General features: G+C 39.3%; 1 protein-coding gene across 1 annotated transcript in view; it reads left to right on the top strand.

Moving 5' to 3' along the window:
* The window catches only part of LOC101607283 (zinc finger protein 345-like), a 55,552-nt gene extending 48,500 nt beyond the window's left edge, over positions 1–7,052 (top strand). The window contains exon 4 of the mRNA XM_045130881.1: positions 2,525–7,052. Coding sequence (XP_044986816.1) covers positions 2,525–4,683 — 2,159 coding nt within the window. The 3' untranslated portion in view covers positions 4,684–7,052. The remainder of the gene's footprint in view (positions 1–2,524) is intronic.
* Positions 7,053–25,521: the final 18,469 nt, after the last annotated feature.

Below are 25,521 nucleotides of genomic sequence, written 5' to 3'. Positions count from 1 at the left end.
CCAATTTGTTAATCCAGGGGGTAATAAAACAGACTTTGAAGAACAGGACACTCCTTGAGAACTCAGCCCTTTCAAGAGAGTCTACATTCTTCTTGCCCCAGTACAGGCCAGCTGGCCCAATCTCAAGGTTGTAGTCTCTCAATTGCAGTTCAATGGGCAGCAGTTCACCCCAAGATTTTTTTTCTGTGCCTCATCCCTGTGCTCACACCAGTTCATTTCTACACAAAGCAAGCCTGCACAACTTCTCAGGACCCAGGCATAACAGCATGCTTCTCACACAAACTGCTAGCCCAGTCCAAGCAAAGCTCTGTCTCACCTTCATAAGCCAAACCTCACAGTCCATACTTTTTACTGTATTCAGGCTGTCAGCTCTGACCAGAATAGTCCATCAAGCTGTACTTACAGCAAGGAATCTCTTGGGTCAAGGTTTCAAATCCTCCCACATTACTCTTAAAAATCAGCTCCAAAAGGCCAAAGCCAGGTGTCTAGCAGCAATCCCACTCCTGTGGAAAAAAAGAGGTTTATATGGCTTACAGGCTCCACCTGGAAGCTCCACAATGGCAGGGAAAACAATGGCATGAGCAGAGGGAAGACATCATCCCCTGGCCAACATCAGGTGGACAATAGCAACAGGAGAGTGTGCCAAATATTGACAAGGGAACACTGGCTATAATATCCTTAAGCCCACCCCAAAAAATAACTGCCTCTAGGAGGCATTAATTCCCAAATCTTCATCAGCTGGGAACCTTGCATTCAGAACACCTAAGTTTATGGGGACACCTGAATCAAACCACCACAAAAACTCTCTTCAAACACTTATTTCAAGAGGGCTTTAAGATTCTTATACCTCTTGACTTTTATGAGTAATGGTGCAATTAACTTTGATGTGAAAATATGTGTTGGTTTTCTCATCCTTGTTTAGGTTTGTTATTATTCTCTTTACTTTTCCATGTATCTACTTGTTTAACTTTATGCCAGTACTAAACTGTCTTCATTATTCTAGTTTTCAATATGCTATGAACTCAATGAAGCTTCAGAATTCTGGGATTGCAGTTGTACACCATTCTTAAATTTTCATGTATATTTCTCATATTTATAGTTTCTCAGGCATTATTTTTATGGAACCCAGAAAGTACACAATTTCAGATTATTTCTACTTACAGTGTTTGTCTTGTTTTTTTAAACTTATTTTACTCACTTTTGTGTTATGATTTAACTGTTTAAATAACTTTGAATTTTTTTGAATTTTGAATTATTTAGCCAATTCAGAGAAGTCAGGTAAATCCAGGTTAACTTGTAGTGTTTTACTTTGTTCCTTTGATTGTACAATTTCACTGTTCTTTGTAAGGCTATATTATCTTTCATTGACATTAATCTATATAAAAATCAGCCAGGATTAATTATTAAACTCATATATAATGAATTAGAAGTTCCTCACAAATTATAAATAGAAGGAATACATAATCTAGAAATGACAATATTGAAAATATAGCAAAAGAGAATTGAATCATTTATGTTGAAGAGGTATCTCAGTGATCATGTTCCATAGCCATGATATCTAAATGTCTGTTAATTGGTGAGTAAAGATTAAAGAAATAATACAGGTATATACAGGGGATTAATATTTAGCCACAAGGAAGAAAAAAATTTCTGTCATGATCAGTGAAAGTGCAAGACATTTAGTTAAGAGAAATAAGACATAACAAATTAGTTACTGCTTATTCTTACGTGGAATCTGTACAAGTTAATCTCAGAAATGTAGACAAAAAAATGGAGGTTACCAAGGATTCTGATTTTAGAGAGGTTGGGCTAATGTTTGTGAAAGACATAAGAAGATAAACAGTTTTTTTTATCAGCTGGTGAATATTCCTAATGAAGTGCAAGTGGAGTATAAAGTTTTCTAAGCACAAAAATTACAATTATGAGAAATGGACTGTTTAGTAGATAGATTTAGTCATTCTTCCATGTATAGATACTTTAAAATATCATGATATATGTGGTATGTACAATTTAATTTGTTACTGAAATCAATAATAAAATTTCTAAATTTTAAAACAATAGTTATTTCTTCCAATCCCTGTGTGTTAGCTTCATCCAAGTAATACTGGCACCAGTCAGCCATGCTAGAGATCTTTGGTGCCTCTCCAATCTATTTGCATGATGTAACTTATCTACTCTTCAGTACTTTTTTTCCTCCTTAAAATAGTTTGCCCATATGTCATCATACAAGCCCACAGCCTGCCCTACCCCAGTTGACAATCATGTCTTTGTACTGAAATAAATCATTTAACAGTTTTTATTTGCTTCAGACTTTGAATCAACATATTCCTGTTATTTTGCATATACTGTGTTAGAGTAGACAGACCAGTTTTCATATAGCCCTCAAGAATTCCAGAAAGAAAGAAAAGGAGGTAGGGAAATTTTCCCTAGTTTTGATGCAGTTCTGGGAAAGTGGATTATATTTTTAAGCTGTATCCATCAGAGTCATGTAAATGGGATAATCTATTGTTTTGATTTCTTTCAGCTATGCTTCCCCATTATATCCAGAACTTTTCACCAGAGCAGAGCATGAAACATTCTTTCCAGGAGGTGCTCATTGGAAGTCATGGATATTGTAGCTTTGACAGTTTGTACCTAAGAGAACAAAGGGAATGTGTAGATGAGAGTGAAGGACATAAATCCTGTTATGATGGGCTTAACCAGCATGTGACAACTAATAGCAGAAAATGTTTCACTGCCAAAGGAGATCCAGAAGATAAAATGGCTCAGATTATGCCAATTCCTTTTAAAGAGCAATGTGATTCTATAAGTGAGCATGCAAACCAATTTTTGAAACATAACTTTTCTCTCAGAGGAAATTTGGGTAATATAAAACAGGGTCTAATCCATTCTTCAGTTAACTTCAACAATTTCAAAGATAGCTTTGGGGTAAGCTTGCATTCAAACATTTCTGGAGACATGGAGCTTACAAATGAAGAACAAATTTCTAAATGGGATCAATTTGAAAACTCATTTATGAAAACTTCATCATTCTGCAATCCACAAATAGGTCTTTCATGTGTCAAAACACACAATTTCAATGAATATGAGAAGTGCTTTACACATCCATTATTGCTTAATCAAAATTCAAATACTGATATTTTGGAAATCCAGTATATATGTAAAGAAGATAGGAAAGCCACTAATGAGCAATCTTCCTTAAATCATCACCAGAGCATTTATCTTGGAGACACAGCATATCAGTATGATGAAAATCATAGCAACTTTCACCATGAGTCAAGTCCTGCAAACCAGTGTACCCATTTTCCAAAGAACCTTTACAAGTGTTACAAATGTGGGAAAGTCTTTCATCTATGCTCAGAACTTATTATTCATCAGTGTATCTTTACTCAAGATAACAATATTATAGATTGCAACACAGCTTTGAATCAAAGCTCAAAGCTTACTAAATCTCCAAATTATACTGGAGAAAAGCCCTACAAATGTAAAGAATGTGGCAAAGCCTTTGCCTATTGTTCAAGCCTTAGACAGCATCATGTAATTCATACCGGAGAGAAACACTACAAATGTAAGGAATGTGGAAAAGCCTTTTACCATAAGTCACTTCTTACTCAACATCAGAGCATTCATGCTGGAAAGAAACCCTATCTTTGTAAAGACTGTGGCAAAGCTTTTAATCAAAGATCAAGTCTTACTCAACACCAGAGAATTCATACCGGAGAGAGGCCCTACCATTGTAAAGTATGTGGCAAAGCGTTTCATCAGAGTTCAGGCCTTACCCTGCACCAGAGAGTTCATACAGGAGAACGGCCCTACAAGTGCAAAGACTGTGGCAAAGCCTTCAACCGTAATTCACTTCTTACTCAACACCAAAGGATTCATACTGGAGAAAAACCCTACCACTGTAAAGACTGTGGCAAAGCTTTTAATAAAAGATCAAGCCTTACTCAGCACGAGCGTGTTCATACTGGAGAGAAACCCTACTGCTGTATAGACTGTGGCAAAGCTTTTAATCAAAGCTCAAGCCTTACACAACACCAGAGAATTCATACTGGAGAGAAGAAGAGCAAATGCAAAGAATGTGGAAAAGCCTTTAACCGAAATTTTCTCCTCACTCAACACCAGAAAATTCATACTGGAGAGAAGGCTTATCATTGTAAAGAGTGTGGTAAAGCTTTTAATCAAAGATCAAGCCTTACTCAACACCAGAGAGTTCATACAGGAGACAAGCCCTATCATTGTAAACATTGTAACAAAGCCTTTAGTCAAATGTCAAGCTGTACACGACATCAGAGAATTCATACTGGAGAGAAGCACTATGAATGTAAAGAATGTGGCAAAGCCTTCAACCGTAATTTACTTCTTATTCAACACCAGAGAATTCATACTGGAGAGAAGCCCTACCATTGTGAAGATTGTGGCAAAGCTTTTAATCAAAGGTCAAGTCTTACTCAACACCAGCGTGTTCATACTGGAGACAAGCCCTACCATTGTAAACATTGTGACAAGGCTTTCAGTCAGATATCAAGCTGTACACGACATGAGAGAATTCATATTGGAGAGAAGCATTATGAATGTCAGGAATTTGACAAAGCTTTTAACTATAACTCACACCTTGCTGAAGACCAGCTAACATCAGTAGGCAACTGCTTCCAAGACTCAAAATTTCTCCAGTATATATGAGTTTATTATTCTTTTAAGGCCTTCTAGATTTATATCTAGCAGGATGAATATGTTTGGTTATAAAAAAGGGAGTCTTTTCAATAACTTGCTGGATTCCCAGTGATTCACATTTTTGATTATTTTTCCAGTTAGTTTCCTGTGTTGATTGACTGGTATGTTCTCAACTATGTTTTGAAAACACTGGTCAGAATGACAAGACCAGTGTATACTAGAACATGTATACTAGGAATCACACTGGAGGAGCCTTTGGATAGCTACTTTCCATAATCACTCTATGTCTTCCAGTCTTCAATTTTGCAGCACAGACATTGGTTTCCCCTTCAGTAATGCATGCAATATGAGTCTGCTACCATTTCTTCAGCACAATTAGCCAATATTTTTTTCTATGGAAATAACTCCAATAAACACTTACTGAAATATTTCATATTTCAGCATACATTCTGTTTTCAGACATGAAACTGTTTGAGGGACCATGGAGCCTAGATGACAAAAGAATTCAAGTGCATGTGGAATTGGTTTGAGAATCCAGGATCTTGATTTCTGCCTTCACTGCTTAAATGACTGCATATATTCAGCTGGTACTTGCTGTATCCACACTTCTATCGCCTGACTCTATAATATTGGATATTTCTGGGTTTCCCAGAACAGCCTTTATGGGGTAGAACTCTGCTGTTTTACCATTTGCCATGCTTGTTATAGCAACAACAAATACGGTTATATAGACCATTTAGAATAGTTGTGTAATGCTGGTCATGTCCTTGTGATTTAGACATGATATAGTTTAAAAATGAGAATACACAAAACACCTAGGGAAATCCTTCTTGCATGATAGAGCTCATAGACTTTTACTGCTGAAGGCCTGTTTTGGGTGGTTATTTACAGTTATTGATTAGTGACATGTGCAACTGATGTAAGGCTGTGTCATAGACTTCTGGTGGTTAATGTGTAGAATCTGTAAAGGCAGACAAACACTGGCACCAGACTTTCACTTGGAGGTACTACAGCCTCATTGGATGCAATATCAGAAGAGAGAACAGCTATTACTAGTAAGAGATAAATAAGAGATAAATCAGGACCCACAGATATCCAGAGCCATGCTACTATTTTTATTTACCTGTAAACTATATAGTAGAGTGTTTCCCTCCAGAGTTAGCTTCTCAGAGCTAGATTCTATCCCATATGGGTTTTCAGTTACCTGCTTCACCACAGCCATTTCATTCTGTGTTACACAGAGTCAACCTGTGGCTCTCCTGCCTGAAACATTATTTTGGCATTAGTCCAAGATCACTGAGGACTGTCTCATTGGCACCTAAGAGCCTGTTAAATATTTGGGGATGTTCTTGTAGACTTCAGTCCATATGCCTGGCTTCCATCTCATAGGAAGAAGATTGAGTGGTTCAGAGTTACACTCTTCACAGCAGGAATCTTGGTTAATCCCCAAGTAGTGTTGTTCCAGTTTACTGGTACTCAAGTGAATAATATGTACCCCTCTAAAGACATAAAATATTAGATAACTCTATCCCATAGCTCCCCCCCCCACACACACACATACAAGTATACAACAGGAATCAGTCATGGTTAGAAATGTCTAGGAATTTTCAATATAAAATGAGGTGAACAAATGGTGAAAATTAATATGATTTCGTCAGTACAAGGAAAGGAAGGAGTGACAAGTTTGAATTCATTGGGGAAAGTTCCCATTAATTAATGACTCATGAGTTCTGATGCCATTCTCAGAAAGGACATTTTTATTTCTACTATTTTATTGCTTATCTTGTTTAAAGATTTAGATTCTAATAGGAAATTAGACTAAGCCATTTTATCTGTACTCTATAAGTATAAAGTTTGTATTTCAAGTGTTAAGTTCAGACAAGAGTAAGTGCTCATCTACCCAGATGCTCAGAAAAGGTTCTGAGGCCTTGAGCCAAGTGTAGCCCAACCAGCAGTCTCCCCTCACAAAATAAGTAATAGGACAGAAATTTTACTGGATACTCCTGACTCCAGAGCTATTATAATTTTTCAAGCCTAAAAGAAGATATATTGGAACCAGTGTCTGTAGGTTGGTGCCTTGTACTTTTTGTGTATAATTAAAACCTGTTCTTCCAAGGCCGGGCATGGTGGCACACGCCTTTAATCCCAGCACTCGGGAGGCTGAGGTAGGAGGATCTCTGTGAGTTCGAAACCACTCTGAGACTACATAATCAGCCTGGGCTACAGTGAGACCCTACCTCGAAAAACCAAAACATAAAAAAAAAGAAAAAACTGTCCTTCCAAAAGTGTACTATCAAACACTGTTTTCCATTCCTATAGGTGTACCAGCTCCAGATATATAATGGCAAATATAAACAATAAAGTTTCCTGTGAATTACTTTTGGCATTTTCCTTTATTCCTCTGGAGTTGTTTTCTATGTATTTTTAAAATCAGTGCTAGAGAAATGAAAAAGTCAGTTGTAACATCTGTAGCTTCATTTGAATTAAGAAACAGTACCCAAATCTAAGGTCTTATGCCATTTAAAGTTCTCCAGCTCAGTATTCCATAATATACTCTGAACATAGAACACATGCTTAGTAAACATTTTGTGAATTATTATATATATTTTATTTTCCAAATTTAGACTTACTCATGAATGGTGAGTATTCTTTAAACATACAGAAAGAATGATTGCTTCAGCATGACTTGTAGTACCTATTGAGAACCAATACCATTTGAATTGAGACTAGATATTTAAATGTATTGTGATGGGCAATTTTCTTAGTGCTACTGATACTAGCTATAAGCAATATATTTGGGCTCTCTAGAGAAACCAAACCTACAGAGTGAATATTTTTTATGAAAAAGGATTAGATTTGCATACATGATAGAAGCTAGTAATCAAGCATTGGTCATATGTACTTTGGAGAAGCTGAGAACCTGGTTGCTACTTAATCCAATAGACTGGATGTGTCAACACTCCATCTGGAGCTGAAGGACTCCTAAAGACTCTGTGGTCTTTTGTGTACAATGGAAGACCAAAAAAAAAAAAAAAAAAAAAACGCTGGAATCGCATGTGAATGAAGGATAGTTAATGAAGGCAGCAACAACAGGATAGACACCAGCAAGCAGTGAAGGCAGGCAAAAGCAGCACTGCTTCCCCTCTTTCCAGACCTCTTTCTACCTGGTCTGTAGCCAGAAGGTGCTGTTCCCTCAGTTAAACTGCCCTGGAGCTTAACTGAAGGAACAGGTGGAGCACATACAACTCTGACTGTCCTCTGATCTCCACATGGATGCCCATACACACAATTTTCCTTTTTATTTTTTTTAATTTTTATTAACATTTTCCATGATTAAAAAAAAATATCCCAAGGTAATTCCCTCCCTCCCCCCCCACACACATTTTCCCCTTTGAAATTCCATTCTCCATCATATTACCTCCCCAACTCAATCGTTGTACTTACATATATACAATATCAACCTATTAAGTACGCTTCTCCCTTCTTTTCTTTTCCCTTTATATCTCCATTTTAACGTATTGGCCTCTGCTACTAAGTATTTTCTGTCTCACGCAGAAGCCCAATCTTCTGTAGCTAGGATCCACATATGAGAGAGAACATGTGGCACTTGGCTTTCTGGGCCTGTGTTACCTCACTTAGTATAATCCTTTCCAGGTCCATCCATTTTTCTGCAAATTTCATAACTTCATTTTTCTTTACTGCTGAGTAGAACTCCATTGTATAAATGTGCCACCTCTTCATTATCCATTCATCAATTGAGGGACATCTAGGCTGGTTCCATTTCCAAGCTATTATAAATAGAGCAACAATAAACATGGTTGAGCACGTACTTCTAAGGAAATGAGATGATTCCTTTGGATATATGCCTAGGAGTGCTATAGCTGGGTCATATGGTAGATCAATCTTTAGCTGTTTTAGGAATGTCCACACTGATTTCCAAAATGGCTGGACCAGATTGCATTCCCACCAGCAGTGTAGAAGGGTTCCTCTTTTTCCACATCCCTGCCAACATTTATGATCATTTGTTTACATGATGGTGGCCAATCTGACAGCAGTGAGATGGAATCTCAATGTAGTTTTAATCTGCATTTCCCTGATGACTAGTGATGTAGAACATTTTTTAGATGCTTATATGCCGCTCATATTTCTTCCTTTGAGAATGATCTATTTAGCTCCATAGCCCATTTTTTGATTGGTTTGTTTCCTGATTCCTTATTATTTAACTTTTTGAGTTCTTTGTATATCCTAGATATAAGTCTTCTATCAGATATATAGCTGGTGAAGATTTTTTCCCCATTCTGTAGGTTGCCTCTTTGCTTTTTTCACTGTGTCCTTTGCAGTGCAAAATCTTTGTAATTTCATGAGGTCCCAGTGGTTAATCTGTGGTTTTATTGCCTGAGCAATTGGGGTTGTATTCAGAAAGTCTTTGCCAAGACCAATATGTTGAAGGGTTTCCCCTACTTTTTCCTCTAGCAGTTTCAGAGTCTTAGGTCTGATGTTAAGGTCTCTAATCCATTTGGACTTAATTCTTGTGCATGGCGAGAGAGAAGAATCTATTTTGATCCGTCTGCAGATATATATCCACTTTTCCCAACACCATTTGCTGAAGAGGCTGTCTTTTCTCCAATGAGTATTTTTGGCATTTTTATCGAATATCAGGTGGCTATAGCTACCTGGACTTACATCTGAGTCCTCTATTCTGTTCCACTGATCTACATGTCTGTTTTTGTGCCAGTACCATGCTGTTTTTGTTACTATGGCTCTGTAGTATAGGTTAAAATCAGGTATGGTGATACCACCAGCCTTATTTTTGTTGCTCAGTATTACTTTAGATATTGGAGGTTTTTCATGAATCCAAATGAATTTTTGGATTGTTTTTTCTATTTCCATGAAGAATGCCTTTGGAATTTTGACAGGGATTGCACTAAATGTGTAGATTGCATTACGTAAGATTGCCATTTTCACAATATTGATTCTTCCAATTCAGGAACAAGGGATGTTTCTCCACTTTCTAGTGTCTTCTGCAATTTCTGACTTGAGTGTTTTAAAGTTCTCACTGTAGAGATTCTTTACTTCTTTGGTTAGGTTTATTCCAAGGTACTTTATTTATTTATTAAATAAAAGTGGAGACAGTGGCCACCCTTGTCTCGTTCCTGATTTTAGTGGAAAAGCTTCCAGTTTTTCCCCAGTTAGTAATATGTTGGCTGTAGGCTTGTCATAAATAGCTTTTATTATATTGAGATATGTTCCTTCTATTCCCAGTCTCTGTAGGACTTTTATCATGAAGGGATGTTTGATTTTGTCAAACGCTTTCTCTGTATCCAATGAGATGATCATGTGATTTTTGTCCTTCAACCTGTTTATATAATGTATTACATTTATAGATTTGCATATATTGAACCATCCCTGCATCTCTGGCATAAAGCTTACTGGGTCAGAGTGAATGATCTTTTTGATATACTCTTGTATTCTGTTTGCCAATATTTTATTGAGAATTTTTGCATCTATGTTCATGAGGGAGATTAGTCTGTAATTTTCTTTTTTGGCTCTATCTTTGACTGGTTTTGGTATCAGGGTGATGCTGGCCTCATAGAAAGAGTTTGGTAGAATTTCTTCTTTTTCTATTTCCTGGAAAAGCTTAAGAAGCAATGGTGTTAGCTCTTCCTTGAAGGTCTGGTAAAATTCAGCAGTGAATCCATCTGGGCCTGGGCTTTTTTTAGTCGGGAGATTATTGATAACTGTTCAGATCTCCATGTTTGTTATAGGTCTATTAAGTGATTAATCTCATTTTGATTTAATTTAGGTAGGTCATATTAATCAATGAAATCATCCATTTCTTTCAGATTTTCATACTTTGTGGAGTATATGCTTTTATACTATGTCCCTATGATTTTTTGAATTTCTCTGAAATCTGTTGTGATGTTACCTTTTTCATCTCTGATTTTATTAATTTGTGTCTCTTCTCTCTTTCTTTTGGTCAGATTTGCTAAGGGTTTACCAATCTTGTTTATCCTTCAAAGAACCAACTCTTTGTTTCATTAATTCTTTGGATTGTTATTTTTTTTGTTTCTATTTCATTAATTTCTGCCCTAGTCTTTATTATTTCTTCCCACCTAATGATTTTTGCTTTGCCTTGTTCTTCTTTTTCCAAGGCTTTAAGGTGAAGCATTTGGTCGTTTACTTGCAACCTTTCTAATTTCTTAATATAGTCAATTAAGGCTATAAATTTACCCCATAAAACCACCTTCATTGTGTCCCAGAGATTTTGATATGTTGTGTTCTCATTATCGTTTGACTCTATAAATTTTTTGATTTCCTTCTTGATTTCTTCACTGACCCATTAATCATTTAGTAGTGTATTGTATAGTTTCAATGATTTTGTGTATGCTCTATAGCCTTTCTTGCTACTGATTTGTAGTTTAATTCCATTGTGGTCAGATAGAATGCAAGGAATTATTTCAATTTTCCTGAATTTGTTAAGATTTGCTTTGTGTCCTAATCTATGGTCTATTTTAGAGAATGTTCCATGTGCTGCTGAAAAAAATGTATATTCTGCAGCCTTTGGATAAAATGTCTTGTATATATCTGTTAGGTCCATTCCTTTTATGACCTCATTTAGTCCAGATACCTCTCTGTTTATTTTTTCCCGGGATGACCTGTCAAGTGATGAGAGTGAGCTGTTAAAGTCACCCACGACCACTGTGCTTGGTGTTATCTGTGACCTTAGTTCTAACAGTGTTTGTTTGATGAATTTGGGAGCCCCCATGTTAGGTGCATATATGTTTAGGATTGTAATGTCCTCCTGTTGGAGTGTGCTCTTAATCAATATAAAGTGACCTTCCTTATCTTTCTTGACTAACGTTGGACTAAAGTCTACCCTGTCCGATATTAGGATAGCAACCCCTGCTTGTTTTCTAGGCCCATTTGCTTGAAACACCATCTTCCAACCTTTCACCCTAAGGTAATGTCTATCCTTTGTAGAAAGGTGAGTTTCTTGGAGACAACAAATTGTAGGGTCCTGCTTTTTAACCCAGTCTGCAAATCTATGTCTTTTCGTTGGGGCATTGAGGCCGTTGATATTAAGAGATATTATTGAAAGGTGTGTATTTATGTTTGCCTTTTTGTGTGTGTCTGGTTTCTATTCTACCTGTGCTCTCTTGTGTTAATTAGTATTTGAGTATTGCTTGTTTTTTCTAGGTTCCTTATATGTGTGCTTTTCCTTTTCTTCAGCATGGAGGATTCTATCAAGTATTTTCTGTAGAGCTGGTTTTGTCTTCAAATACTCCGTTAATCTGCTATTGTCATGGAAGGTCCTTATTTCTCCGTCTATTTGAATGGATAGCTTTACAGGGTAAAGTAAACTTGGTCGGCAGTTGTTATCTTTGAGAACTTGGAATACATCACTCCCAGCCCTTCTGGCTTTAAAAGTTTGTGTTGAATAATCTGCTGTAATCCTGATGGGCTTGCCTTTGTAGGTAACTTGATTTTTCTCTCTAAGTGCTTTCAGTATTTTTTCTTTGGTTTGTGTGTTTGGAAGTTTGACTATAATATGCCAAGGAGAGGTTCTTTCCAGGTTTTGTCTGGCTGGGGTTCTAAAGGTTTCCTGTATGTGCATTGGCACCTCTTTCCCAATTTGGGAGAAATTTTCTTCTATGATTTTGTTGAAGACGCCTACTATGCCTTTGGAGTGGAATTCTTCTCCTTCTACTATGCCCTGAATTCTTATATTTGATCTTTGCATAGTGTCCCAAATATCTTGAAATTCCCACTCATACTTTTCTATAAGTTTGTCTTTCTCTTTGTTGGACAGTATTAGATCTGCCACCTTGTCTTCTAGCTTAGATATTCTGTCCTCTCCTTTATCCATTCTACTGGTGAGATTTTCTACAGAGTTTTTCATTTCATTAACTGTGTTCTTCATTGCTAGCAATTCTGACTGGTTTTTCTTTATTATTTCTATTTCCTTATTTATGTCTTGTATTGCCTTCTTTATTTCATGAAATTGGTTTCCTGCATCTTCTTTGATTCCTTTGATTTCCTCTTTGATTTCTTCTTTGATTCCTTTGATTTGTTCTTTGACCTCTTTGAACATATTTATAATCCTTCTTTTGAAATCTTTCTCAGGTATTTCCTCTTACTCTTTCTCACTGGAGGTCATTTCTGATGCATTAATACTTTTAGGTGGATTTTATTGTCTTGATTTTTAGTGTTTCTTGTGTTATAATGTATACATTTTTGCATCTTGGATTAAGTTAGTGCTTGGATTTTCTAGCTAGCTGGGTATTCTTAGCTGTATCAATTGATTTGATGTTATATATTTTCAGGGTAGGAGCTTAAGGTGTTAGGTGTGGCTCTTAAGACTCTCAGAATATCTACAAAGGTGTTCCTAGGGGTTGAGTTTCCCTGCTATGGGAGTATTCAAGTAGGCTGAGTGGAATTAAATACAGGTAGATTCTAAAATTTAAACACTGTACCCATTCAATCAAAAACAGCCCCCAGTATGTATGCCAGAGTAGTTATTATAACAACCAGATCCTCTGTGAACAAAGAGGTTAAAATTTCTGGTCTGTTGAGGGATCCAAGTCAGTTTGTCACCAAGTGAGACCCTTCCCTGGTGCAATCCCAGTTACTTTGGGTGATTTTGGTCTCAGTCAAGTTGCTGCCTGGTCATCGGGCTGCTGTTCTGTTTTCTGGAGCTGGGCACTGGCTTCTCCTGCGAGGCAAACCGAGCCTGTCAACTGTGGCCCTGCCGACCAGCACACCCACTGCTGGAACTGCTGCTGCTGGGTCTGTTGCCACTGCTGCCAAACCTGCTGCTGCTGGACCCACCGCTTCTGCCTCTGCTGCTGCTGTAGCTGCCGCTTCTGAAGCCACCACTGCTGCTGAAGCTGCTGCTGCTGGGTCCACCACCGCTGCTGCCACAGAGGCTGCTGCTGCTGGATCTGCTTTTGCTGCCTCTGAAGCTGCTGCTGCTGGGTCTGCCACTGCTGCCGTTACTGGATCGGCTGCTGCTGGTGCCGCTGTTAACGTTGCCGGAGCCGCTGATGTTGCTGCTGGACTCTGCTCCTGCTTGGGTCCCGCTGTTCACTCAAGTTGGCATGACCGGTCCCAGGTTCACTGCTCTGTTTGCTGGAGCTGCCTCAGGCGGTGGGGAGGGGAGGGATCCACAGCTGCTCTGGTTCTCTTGCTGTTCCACGTGTTCTTCTACCTCATGGTCTGCTCCTCCGTTGCTCACTGCTGCTCTCCCTTCACATTTCCTGAGTTGCGAAGAGCGCCAGTGTGTGTGGAAACTCCCCGCACCTGGCTTTTCCTGCATCTGGAGCTGAGCCTGGTGGCTTTCTGGTGCGCCGCCGCCGTCGTCGCCACCGCCACCGTGTTTGGCAGAGCTGCTAGGGCCGCTTTTGTCAGCCTGTGCAGGGTCTGGATGCTCTGGATCTCTTCTACTTCTCCACTGCCGCTTCAATTTCCCATACACCTCACTTTTTTAGTAAAAGTGTGTATTTTGCTGAGTTTTTTGGTCTCCCCCCCCCCCCAGGCTGCTTTGGCATGGTACCTACGCCACCATCTTAACCGGAAGTCCAATTTTTCTTTAAAAAGGTTATCCATCACAAACTAACACAACTTGCTTAGGATGCTAGTTTATACCCCTTGCAATTAGGATGCCCAAGCAATATTTTAAAGTATAGTGAAGATTTTTAAATTTGGTAATTTCACTTGCACCCATACTCATAAGAAATACAAGATAGTGTCTTTCTTTTGTGTATATCAAACTTCATGCAGGCTGGAATTTGTCAAGATTGGATCCCATCCATTTATGCTTCAGACATGCAAGATTATTTCCAAGGGATACACGTCTGATTTTAATTTAATATTAAACCTAGTTAATACCTCTAAGACCAATAGGAAGTACCTGTGTCTCATATGGGGGTTTGCCTACTATTTCATTTACTTCCTCTGAGCTCAGCTCCTTTCAATTCTTCACTGGAATCTGACTAAACCCCATTATTAGGCAAGTTATCATTGCATTCAGACTCTTCATTTTAATTTTTCTTTGTCACTTCCTTACATAAGAGTGAAAGGCTAGTTATTGAAGAACTGGTAGTTCCTTCTGTGGAATCTCCATTTATAGAACAATTTAAGGCAGGCTGTAAAAAAAAAGCTTGAGACAATTATTAGAGTTTAAAAGAACAATGGTATACAAGCTATAAATCTCCAGCAACTGCTGGGAGAAGGGAGATTAGATATTAGGAAGAAAGTTAGGCCTTTGCAGTTAGTGTCCAGAAATCAGGCAGAGTCAGCAATGGAAGTCATCAAGCAGCTACATTAAGGGGTCTTGGCAAGTATTCAGAGAATCAGAAAACCAAGAGTTTCAGGGAAAGATGCTTAGGATTTCCACCAGTGTCCAAAGAAGAGATAGGAAGGCAGAAGGGTTGTACTTACTGAGTTAGAATTCAGAAAAAAAAAAAAAAAAAGGAAGTGGGGATCCTCAAATGACTGCTTGATGTAGAGGGACTAAAGTGGGTATAAATATATTATCTCATTAAGGCAAGAACAGTTTCTCCTCTTAACATGTTTTCAGGTGAATCAGCTTTCATGAGAAATGGTCTCCTGGATGGATTTTTTTTTAAATTATTTTTTAATTTTGGTTTTTCAAGGTAGAGTCTTGCTCTAGCTAGGGTGACCAGGAATTCACTATGTAGTCTCAAGCTGGCCTTGAACTCATGACAGTCCCCCTACCTCTGCCTCTTGAATCCTGGGACTAAAGGTGTGCACCACCATGCCAGGCCTGGCTGGATTTTTGAAGGCCCAGTTGGATTCTTTTTTTTTTTTTTTTTTTTTTGAGGTAGGGTCTTATTCTAGCCAAATCTGACCTGAAGTTCATTATGTAGTCTCAGGGTGGCCTCAAACTCATGGCAATTCTCTTACTTCTGCCTCTCAAGTGCCGGAATTAAGGGAATGCACCACCACACCCAACTTTTTGTTTTGATTTGGGATTAATTCTTAAGTGAGAGAACATACTATGCCTTTGTTATCTTTTTTTTTCTTTTTTTTTTTATTAATTAGTTTTGTACTCAGCGAATACAGTTAATTTGGTACCATGATTAGGCTCATCCATTACCCCCTCCCCTTGGCCCCTCTGTTGAAGTATATGGGTCATACATTCTGGAGTTAGCCACCAGTTATGAGTAGGAGAAATGCCTGCATATCATGACACAACATGTGGCTCTGACATTCTTTCCACCGCCTCTTCCGCAAAATTTCCCTGAGCCATGTTGGGTTCATTTTTGGTCTGCTTTAGTGATGAGGTGTTGGGGGGCCTCTGGATCTCTGAGTTGGTAGGAGTTGATTTTTCTCTCTATTGATCTCCTTCACTTTTTTGCTGGTACCCAGTTCACCAATAAAACAACACTCTTGCTTGTTTCACCAATTGTTCTTAGTTTCAGCTGGGGCCCTTTTGAAGTATGATGGGGTGGCTCTCTCCTTAGAACCTACATCTATCTGAAAAAGAGAAGCACATTCTCCAATGAAGAGGGAGTTAGCACTGCTTCCTGTAGGCATTTGAGGTTGATTATTTGTTTCTTCTCTGGAAAATTTCCTGAAATGCTCTGTAGGTTTGTTTTTTTGTTCTTATAATTATAAAGCTGAGTTTTGTCATGGAAAGTTTTTCTTTCACCATTATGACGAATACTTTTGCTGGGTAGAGTACTTTGGGTTGGAAGCCATAGGTTCTTAGACTTTGGAGTATTTTATTCCAGGCCCTTCTAGTTTTCAGGGTTTCCATTGAGAAGTCTGAAGAAATTCTGATGGGGTTACCTTTGAAAGTGGTGTGTTGTTCCCTAGCTGCTCTTAGGATTTTCTCTTTGGTGTCAGTGTTTAGAGTCTAAATAACAATATGTCTTGGAGAGTTTCTCCTTTGGTCCAGTCTGTTTGGCTTCTTGTATCTTGATGGGCCTTTCTTTAAAGAAACTAGGGAAGCTTTCTTCAATTATTTTGTTAAATAAGTTCTCCATGCCTTTGGTCTGAATTTCTTCTCCTTCTGGTATTCCAATAATCCTAATATTTGGACATTTAAGTGTATCCCACAATTCTCTTATGTTCTGTTCACTGAAATTTTTGAACTCTTGAACTGTTCCTTCCATCTTGTCTACCAGATCAGAGTTTCTATCTTCCACATGGCTGACACTATTCTTGAGAGCTTCTAGAGAGTTGGACTTATTCAATTAGGTTTGCATTTTCTATTACTTTTCTGTATATAATGTCCATTCCTCTGTCAAGCTCCCTTTTCAGATCATTTTCTGATTTTCTTGATGCTTCTTGAATTCATCCTTGCATTTCTTTATGTCTTCATTTAGCATTGCCAGCTGATTTTTGAGGTCCTCTTTTTTTTCACTCTCCCTCATACCTCTTAACTGTCTTGGACTCCTTCCATTTTCTTATCTATTAGTTCTAGTCTAGTGATGGCAGTATCCACACGATTATCAGTTCTTTGCTGCCTTTCTGCAAGTTCTACCAGTAGCTTGGTCAGGGTTGCATTGCTCATAGCTTCAGTTTGGTGTTCTGATCCTAATGACTCTTCTATGTTTTGATTAGAGATGTTCATTGTAGGACTGGGTGATCTAACTGGATTTTCTTGCATTTGATTTTTCATGTTATTTCTTTTGCACTGTGGTCTTCCCATTGTAGTGTATGGGCATGTAGGTGGGTGGATCAGCCTGGGCTCAAGCAAAATGGGAAGCAGTAGCAGCCTGAGGCAGTTACCAAGCAGCTTGGGCTTTGGGGCTCACTTGCCAAAGCCGCCTGAGCTCCTGGCCTGGCCGTGGCACCAAATTTGCCTGAGCTCTCACGCGGTAATGCACCAACGCTGCCTGCGCTCATGCTAGCACGGACACAGAGGTACCAAGCACTGAAGCAGCCCAAACTCTGGTGTGATGGAACACTGAGACTCAGAAGCAGTCTGCGCTCCCCCACAACAGGACAATGGCAGTTGGCCAGTGTGGGAGATGGAGGGGACGGCACCTGAGCTAGTGTAAGCGACAGACACAGTCTGAGCTCACGTGTGGAGTTGGAAATTGGCCTGGGCTCGCCCATGTGAATGTGTGGTGTCCGGAACAGTAAGTGGGAAAGTGGGTGGAGCAGACTAAACTTCCACAAGTGGGATCGGAGCAGCTGTGGGTGCCGTTTAAATTGATCAAGGGAACCTGAGCTCCAATGGGCCAGCAGGCATAGCCTGGCCAAGGTCAGTAGTGGGCAGGGCTAGCAGGGCAATCACCCCTGTGCAGTTATGCAAGTCAAAGTATGTTGGCCTGGGACCCTTTTCCTACAGTAAGTGCAGGAGTTTCCTGAAGCTGGGACTGTGGTGGCGGCTGCTTGGGGGAGGGGTGGGCTACCCGCCTGCCTGCCCACAAGGGAATCATCAATTCCCTGGTTTTTTTCCCCTCTGTGCCCTCCCACTGGCAATCTATTGGACATTGCTGTCCCCTAAAAGACCCAATGAACCCTTAATGTCTTGCCTTTCTTTCCCAGGAATGTGCAGTGCAGTTAGGCGGTCGCCATCTTGGCCAGAAGTCTTCTGCCTTTGTTATCTTATTGTTTGGGTAGCTTAGAATATCATCTCCACCCAGGGCCAGTGGTAGAGCTCAGGTTCTATTCTTTCAGCTAGAAGGTAGTAACTTGCCCTTAGGAAGATCTCAACAAAGCCCTGATACTTCCACCCTTTCCATATTATCATCTATGTCTGTTTAACTGTATCACATACATGTACTTTTAAAATATATTTTTATTTAGCCGGGCGTGGTGGCGTATGCCTTTAATCCCAGCACGTGGGAGGCAGAGGTCAGAGGATCATCAAGAGTTCGAGGCCACCCTGAGACTACATAGTTAATGGACCAGAGTGAGATCCTACCTCGTAAAACCAATATTTATTTATTTATTTATTTATTTATTTATTTATTTATTTATATGCAAGCAGAGAGAATGAAGAGACAAAGAATGGGTACGCTAAGGCCTCCAGCCAATGCAAATAACTCCAGATCTATTCAACAGTGCATCTGTCTTTACATGAGTACTGGGGAATCAAACCCAGGTCATTAAGCTTTTCAGGCAAGCCACTGGCCCATCTCTACAGTCCCACACAGGCTTTTTGAGGCAGGGTCTCACTTTAGGCAGGCTGACCTGGAACTCAAAGTGATGTTCCTACCTCAGCCACCCAAGTGTTAGGATCAAAGGTGAGTTCTGAGATTTAAAAATTAAAGGCATGAACCACCATGCCCAGCTTTATATTGTATGTTAAATCTTAAGGAGAGGTCAATGGTGATGCTTGCCTTTCTTCGAACTGGTATTAAGTGGAAATAGGTGGGTTTCAAAGCTGATTTTGTATGAGTATCCATCCTCAGTGGCCTCAAAGCCTGCTAATGCCTGTCTAGCTACCTAATAAAAGAATTCAACCTGTATATACCAATCAGGTCCTAAACCTCCTTTAAGAAATCTACATTCAGCCAGGTGTGATGGTGCATGCCTTTAAACCTAGCACTCAGGAGGCAAAGGTAGGAAGATTGCTGTGAATTCAAGGCCACCCTGAGAATATATAGTGAATTCCAGGTTAGCCTGAGATAGAGTGAGACCCTACCTTGGGGAAAAAAAGGGGGGAAGAAAAGAAAAATCTATATTCATGTTGATATATAACATATGCAAGGAGAATCTCCAAGTAAGCTCCAGTAAGTCATACAAAATACATGATTCCCTATGAGCATCTGATACCATAAGATGAGTGTCTAAATATATGCTTTAATGCTAGCACAGACAAACCAAACAGAATAAGCAGAAATCAAGATGCTATCAAATATCTGCATGCAAAGAGCAAACTGAATGGTCAAAACCAAAATGCTTTCAAAGCAACAAAATGGATTTTGAGAGCAAATAACAAACATCTTGAAAGCAACTTTTTTAAAGTATCAAATTACTATTAAAAAAAAAAAAAAAAAAAAAAAAAAAAAGGATCCTAAAAACCAGGTCAGAATAAACAAGTGGACCATCATCCAAATCAAGGGAGATCCAAGTCCAGGAATGAACTCACCAACCTGCACTTAAGCAAACATCAGGCAGTTGGGCACAAAGGGCCCACGCTGATACCTAGCCCCAACCAGCTGCATCCTAAGTGGAAGTGGCTTGTCCTTGAGGCCCCATGTTTGGGTGCCACAACTATTGACACAAAAGACACGGCTGTCACCTAGAGGGGATATGAGATACTTTATTCTGGAGCCAAATATGAGTGACCATGACCCAGGAACATTGATTTAGGCTACCCCAAATACCATGTTCCAGTGTGTTAACAATTTCATGAAGGTTTTATAGTTACAAGATAAAAGAAAATTATAAATCAAAGCACTTTTCAAATATATTGGCTGATCATCAGGTAGGTGGGTTATAACAAAGTGGGGAAATCTCTACTATAAGCCTCAGATGCTATCTGATGACATTCTTAGTCATTGGGCTGGTGGAAGCTGGGGTCTGGTCTTGCATTTCAAAATGGATTACACCTGATCAACTGATAATCATCAGGATGTTAGTTCAGATACAAATGTGGCCAAGGTAATTTGGCTCTGACTTGCAACATTCCATCTCTTTGTGATCACAAGAGCTTTATCAGTCCATTCAGCCTTGCTGAAAGTAGTTGCAGCAGATAGGGCTGTTTTCTGGAAATTTTATTTCACAGGAGTAAGGGCTATAGGGCCCTCCTGGCTGGACTTGAGCCTGAGGTGAGCCAGCCCAGACCCAGCCAAGGGAATAACTCACCCACAGCTGGATGTTTACAAGTGATCAGAGAGAAAGTGCCTGCCCTTCCCTTGCAAAGATATTTATAACCTTAGGGTGGTGGGCTGTCTTTTGGCCTAGGTGAACCAGAGGGCCAGCTGGTTGGTTGGGGCTAGATGCTGTCTCGGGAAGAGATTAGCTCTGGCACCAAGTTCTGGGGACAAAACTTGACCAACCACAATGTTTAAATCCTATGAAAGACCTTCCTTCAAGGAAGGGTTCACCAAGTTCTGGGGACAAAACTTGACCAATCACAATGTTTAAATCCTATGAAAGACCTTCCTTCAAGGAAGGGTTCTGACTAAAAAAATAAAAATTATATACACATACATACATATATACATACATATTTCTTTGGAATGAGGCAAGAGATAAGAAAAACTTTTTGGTCCTCTTTACCTTCAGGGGTCCAGTCACTCTAACTCTGCCCCCGCCCCCATTTTCCCCTCTTATGAGAAGACACTCTAACTGTTGTTAGAGGACAAGAGGTGATGATGTCAGATCATTAACTATTCTGTTGTTTTTTTTTTTTTTATGGGGCATAAAGTTGTGGCAGTTAGAGAGTTTCTCCCAGAGAGGAACTACTCTAAAGGACCTCAAAAGTATATTGATGGAGTGCAGGGAGATAGTCTTGGAAGAGAATGTTAGGGAAAATGAATAAAAGTAAGAATTAATGAGAAATGAGCACACAGCAATCTGGTTGCCTTTAGGGTTTTCCTTCTTGTGGACTTGTAGGCCTTGGGGAGCATTTGAGGGAACCCAGGTAGACAGAGTTGGATTGTTTCAAGACAATCTGAGCATGACCTGGCTGAGATTTTCTTCCAGAACTGTTCATCAAATGGCACGGTAAGTCTAACATACTTATATGCCTTGTAAAAGTCAAGATATTAGTAGACTTATTAGAGGCATATACACAACATTTAACTTTGATACCATATTTTGTATAATAGCCTTCCAGGGTGTACCTTTTTAAATTTGTCCTGGGAGTAGCCAGGGCCAAAGCTTGGTACAATAGTGTCATTGGGTGCCATTAAAGGCTTTCCAAATACATGTTGGGTCTCAGGACTTGTTTAAAAATGTCCTGGCACAATTTAGAAGAGATTCACTGTTGTTCCCATTATAAGGAAATCTTTTGAATTAAGTGAACTTTGGTCAGAATCATATATTTCAGATTTGAAAATAACCCTTTTGACAGCTATGGTTGTTTGTCCATAGTGGAATTGGAACTATTTAGAGCTAGGGACAACATGTCTTAACAGCTTGTTTGTTTCCCCTCTTGGAAAGTTCTTGTTGTATTACCTAATAGGTCATTTATATATTTGAGGCATCCCTTTATCTTTGGTTATACATTTTTCTCTGAATGTTTCAGATGAAGTATATAGCCAAAATTTGATCAAGGATTAATTCTGGAGGTCATTAAATGGCTCTCAAAAGATTTTAGTGACCTAGGAGTAGCCCTATAGTTTACTGGTGTTTTATGTCTGTTAGGATGAGTCAGGACCTTGTGGGCCAAGTAGTTTTTCCTTCTTTGGGAAGCCATGAGGACTGATTGCTCCTCAATTTTGCTGTTTCAGACTGTACACCAATTTTATGTTTCTGGATCTCTGTATCTTCCCTGAACAGGAAGACAGGTGACTTACCAGGGGGCAGTGTAGAAGTGTCCCATCATCTCCAATGGCCTCATGACCTAGAAGCATAGGCCAAAATACTGGCCTTTTTAACTCTGTTGATTCCAATTGGCTTTGGCTTCCATATAGTTTATTGATACACTTAGGAAATTACACCAACATGGATGTAACTTGTATGTACATATAGAACACGTTTGATTACTGAGAAAGACGTAGTTAAAGAATGGCACAAGATGGATTCTGCCCTAACTCAAGCCTTGTTCTAGGTACTAGGCCCAGCTAAATTAAGCCTGGACCTCAACCCAGACCTTTTAAGTTTCCAGGGGAGGCTGTCTGGCTCTGAGCTCCTGAACCCAACAGCTTCTTTTCAACCCAAGCTAGGGATTTGGGGAGGGAGTAGCTCCACAGAGCAAATGGCATATGTGAATAAAAAGCATGTTTTAAACCACAAAAAAAAAAAAAAAAGGAATGGCACAAGAGCTTAAAGTCTTTTTTTTAATTTTTATTTTTTAGATTATTTATTTATTTATTTGAGAGCGACAGACACAGAAAGAAAGACAGATAGAGGGGGAGAGAGAGAATGGGCGCGCCAGGGCTTCCAGCCTCTGCAAATGAACTCCAGATGCGTGCGCCCCCTTGTGCATCTGGCTAACGTGGGACCTGGGGAACCGAGCCTCGAACCGGGGTCCTTAGGCTTCACAGGCAAGCACTTAACCGCTAAGCCATCTCTCCAGCCCTTAAAGTCATTTTGTCCAACCTTTTAAAATTTGGTTGTCCTGTGGCAACATAAGCTGTATCTGAGGCATCAAAAGTAGGCATATAGCCTTTAAATATCTAATAGTTATAAATACAGGCAAAACCTGTCATGAGTCTTGAAAACAAAACAAATCTAAACCAATTAATTTAACCTAGAAATTTTCAGAAAAGGATAAGACAGCATAAAGTCTTAGCACCTGTGTTTAAAAAGATCGTTGATCATTCCAGATATCTGTGTGGGTACTAATTACCCAGGGAACATTGGAAACAGAGCTACAGAGCTTCAAATTATTTCTCTCAGTTGAGAACCATTGTTTGATCATGAGGTTGTACCTTAAAGTAGGGAATGTCTTAAAAGTTTATTATAAGCACTGGACTTGAGATGCCAGAAATGAACCAGTTACTTTACATATAATAGAGCAGAATCTGGTCTTTGTTAAGCCAAGGCAGCTAAACTCTAATACAACCCTTGACAAATCTGTTTTGAAAGAGAAACACCATTTGACAACCAATGCTTTTAGTTTAATATTGATAGCAATTGACTTTATGTACCATAGAAATTTTTATTAACATAAAACAATTTTAGGGGCTGGAGAGATGGCTTAGCAGTTAAGGAGTTTGCCTGCAAAGCCAAAGGATCCTGGTTCAACTCTCCAGGACCCACATAAGCCAGATGCACAAGGGGGCACATGTGTCTGGAGTTCATTTGCATGGTTCAGTTCTCCAGGACCCACATAAGCACAAGAGGGAAATGGTATCTGGAGTTCATTTGCAGTAGCTGGAGACCCCAGCATGCCCATTCTCTCTCTCTCTCTCCTTCCCTCCCTCTTTCTCTCAAATAAAATGTATTTTTTCAAAAACAATTTTAGCATGACCCATATACTCCTTATTGGAGTATTGGAGTATTCTTATTGAAGGGACTGGGGGTGGGAGGAGAGAAGGACAGGCAGGAGGCTAACAGTGATACCAACTTGACTGTATTCGCTGAGTACAAAACTAACTTAAAAAAAAAGAAAAGCCTATGGCAGGGGAGATCATGAGCCTTAGGGGAATAAAGCCTGCTCTTGTCTGGATAAATACACAAATTACTCTCACCAAGTTGCCCTGAATGCACTATACTTCATGTTCATATTAATATATTAATGATAATCTCACTTCTGGTTAGAGAAGCTTCTCTTTTTAGATGCCAATGACCAGTGGGATGACCCAGAAAGCAACATAGTGCTGAGAAGAAGGGACAGAGGAGTATGTCCTGGACTGAAACATCTCCCACTCTCCAAAGCTCAGGGTCCACTGTGGAAGTGGTGGCATAAGTAATTTAAGAGCCAAAGGAAGGGTACCACTCCTTACATACAACTGTCTGGACAGAAATTGGCCTCAATATCCAAGACCTCACAGTGCCTAGCAATACTTACACAAGACCCTCATAATAGGAGAAAATGATGATGACTTGAAATTAAAAGAGAGACTAATGGAGAGAGAGAGGGGATATGATGGAGAGCACAGTTATGAAGGGGAAAGCTGGGGAGGGGAGAGAAATGCCATGGTTTGTTGTCTGTAAGTATACAAGTTGCCAACCATATATGTGTGTGTGTGTATATATATATATATATATATTGTTTCATATATATATATATGTATATATATATATATGAACAATTTTAGATCTTACCCATGACTTAAAATTGATAAAGCTTAGACAAGTTATCCCAACATATTTTACCAAACAGGAGGATGGAATTTATCATTACTGAAATTAAATCACTTAAACCTAGTGATGACCATTTAATAGAATTAGAATAAAACAGAAGCTACCTTTAAAGTCACAATGTCTTTAGGTATCAATACCTCATCTTTGAAAATTAAACACTTATACATGAACCTTTATCTTAAGACTCAGTTTCTCCAATAGCTCCAATAGTTAAAACCTTGATGAAGAGAGAAACCTAACTTACTTTACTGAGTCTTAAGGCTAGTTGTTATAACCCTCAAACCATAACAAATTAGCATCAGTGAGCTGTTAATGAATGAAGCCTTAACCATAAGACTCAGTTTCTCTACTGATTAAAATCTTGGCATCAGGTAAACAAATTTTGGATTTTATCTAATTAAATGTCCTTCTCTGAGCAACTATCTTTTTTTCTAATTTCCCTCACTAGTCTTACTACTGCACTTTCTGATTATAATAAGCAGAAGTTGCCACCTAGAGCAAGTGTTTTAAGTTCTTATCTGGTTTAGCTACCAATTTTTGTAAGACTCTGGAGAAAAGTAATGAGCAATTTCTGTTCTTCCTATATTTAAATGATCCCAGTTTCTCAGGAGACAGGCTAGCAGAGACTTTGGGTCTATCTTGGAAGCCACTTATCCCATATGAAACAAAGTGGAGGAAAGTTAAAAGACTCTAGAGCCAGGTTATGGCCAATCCTGGCTTTCATCTCCTCGAAGAAGGGGGGGGTATCCCTCCAACCAGATTTGGGAGAAAAAGATTAGGGCTTTACAGTATCCCTCACCCAAATTTTTCTGTTTTCTCCCTAACCAATCAAGGATACATAGTGGAGTCTATGTGCCTCTGGGAGCAAGAAAGGTCCAAGCCAGGATTTCGATGCTCATCCTCCTGGACTGGTCCCAAACCTGAGTACCTCCAGCACTCCCC

The sequence above is a fragment of the Jaculus jaculus genome, chromosome 12 (genome assembly GCF_020740685.1).
Source record: "Jaculus jaculus isolate mJacJac1 chromosome 12, mJacJac1.mat.Y.cur, whole genome shotgun sequence".
Taxonomy (NCBI): Eukaryota; Metazoa; Chordata; class Mammalia; order Rodentia; family Dipodidae; genus Jaculus; species Jaculus jaculus.
Note: the sequence above shows the minus strand (reverse complement) of the source record. Positions and strands in the feature narration are given on the sequence as shown.